This window comes from Melanaphis sacchari, unplaced genomic scaffold (assembly GCF_002803265.2).
Source record: "Melanaphis sacchari strain LSU unplaced genomic scaffold, SCAv2.0 Contig1834_pilon_pilon, whole genome shotgun sequence".
NCBI classification, from domain to species: Eukaryota; Metazoa; Arthropoda; class Insecta; order Hemiptera; family Aphididae; genus Melanaphis; species Melanaphis sacchari.
Window position 1 is genome coordinate 1 of NW_020270872.1, and position 1,896 is coordinate 1,896.

The 1,896-nt window shown below is 28.2% G+C and overlaps 1 protein-coding gene across 1 annotated transcript; it reads left to right on the forward strand.

Annotated features, from left to right (window-relative positions):
* Positions 1 to 129: 129 nt before the first annotated feature.
* LOC112592647 (52 kDa repressor of the inhibitor of the protein kinase-like) lies at positions 130 to 1,365 on the forward strand. The gene has a single exon (XM_025336799.1). The coding sequence runs from the start codon at positions 130 to 132 to the stop codon at positions 1,363 to 1,365; it is 1,236 nt and encodes a 411-aa protein (XP_025192584.1).
* Positions 1,366 to 1,896: the final 531 nt, after the last annotated feature.

Genomic DNA, 1,896 nt, shown 5'->3' on the forward strand with positions numbered 1-1,896 from the left:
TTTATATGCTTTATACATACTTCAAAAAAATCTGGTTTAAATTTAACTGAGGAAATAAAACAACAATTAAAATTAATGAACCTAGACTTGAAAAATTGCCGTGGCCAAGCATATGATAATGGGGCAAATATGATAGGCCGCAAACAGGGAGTACAATCACGAATTATTTCAGAGAACCCTAGAGCTTTTTTTGTACCTTGCACTGCTCACAGCCTTAACTTACTTCTCGGAGATATGGCATCGTCTATACCGGCTGCTATGACATTTTTTGGCGTTATTCAACGAATTTATACAATTTTTAGTGCTTCTACTGAAAGATGGACTATTCTTTTAAAATACCTTTCAGATTTTACTTTAAAACCAATATCAGATACCAGATGGGAATCTCGGATCGAATCAATTAAACCCATTCGTTTTCAATTATGCCAAGTACACGATGCTTTAGTAGAAGTCAGTGAATTAACAAAAGATCCTAAAATAAAAAGTGAAAGTTCGTCTTTGGCAAATTATGAATTTTCTTATGATTTTATTTTAAGTGTTGTTATTTGGTATGAACTACTATCTGCTATTAATAAAGTTAGTAAGAGTCTTCAGAGCGAAAGTATGGAATTGAGTAATGCTGTTCAGTTATTAAGTGGTCTTAAAGATTTTTTTACTAATTTTAGAGAAAAGGGGTTTCAGTTATCAAAAAAAACTGCACAAAAATTATGTGAAGACATTGGAACTCCAGCAATTTTTAAACAATCTAGAATTCTAAAAAAAAGTAAGCAGTTTGGTTATGAAAGTAATGATACACGTACAGTTTCGAATGAACAAAAATTTTATCAAGATTATTTTTTGACAGTGGTAGATCAAGCAATCGTATCAATTAACCAACGCTTTGAGCAATTATCTCATCATTCAGAAAATTTTGGATTCTTATATAATATTGAAAATTTGAAGTTATTTGAAGATGAAACATTACGAAAACATTGTATGGATTTAGAAATATTATTAAAGGATGGTGAAAATTGTGATTTAAGTGGAATTGAACTTTTTGACGAGTTAAAAATATTTTGTAGAATTTTGAACAAACCAAAAACATCTATTGAGTGTCTTAATTTAATAGAATCAACATGTGGTTCATTTCCGAACATATCTATTGCATTAAGAATATTATTAACTCTTCCAATAACTACTGCAAGTGCTGAGAGAAGCTTCTCAAAGCTAAAAATCATTAAGAACTATTTGAGAACAACAATGTTGCAAGATCGACTTTCTGATTTAGCGATTATTTCAATAGAACGAGATTTATGTGAAAATATAGACTATAACGATATTATTGAAAAGTTCGCAGAAATAAAAGCCAGAAAAATTAATTTTTAAATGTAAAACGATTTTTTATTGTATTTTTATTATTTTTATTTATCTGTTTATTGAAAATGTATTTTCATATTTTATTTTTATTTTATTTTATTTTTTTGTATTTTATTAAATTAAAGCAAATTTGTATGAATATCAAAAGTTAATGATTTATAGGTAATTAAATAAAAAAAACATGTATTTAATGCTACTGCACAATTATTATTTTATTTCATTTATAATATTTTATAAAAAAAAACTCTCATTTTAAATTTTAATAAATGAGCTTTGTAGGATATAAAATATTAATGTCTTTATATGGTTATAGTACATATATATATACTCGTATAGTAGCAAAACAGTGTTACAAAAATTTTCGCCCTGGGCCTCGCAAATCCTAAGGACGGCCCTGCCTGTATCGATCATTTCAATACCATGTTTGGTAGACAACATTGCAACATCTCGTTTGTCGTGCCATTTCGCCACTGCTATCCCATCTGTACTTTCTTTTCCAATTATTTGTCCTTTTTTCAATTTTGTTTTTAACACTTCAGG

Coding starts and splice junctions, on each gene's coding strand:
- LOC112592647 (XM_025336799.1), top strand. CDS start 130: ATGATAGGCCGCAAACAGGGAGTACAATCACGAATTATTTCAGAGAAC.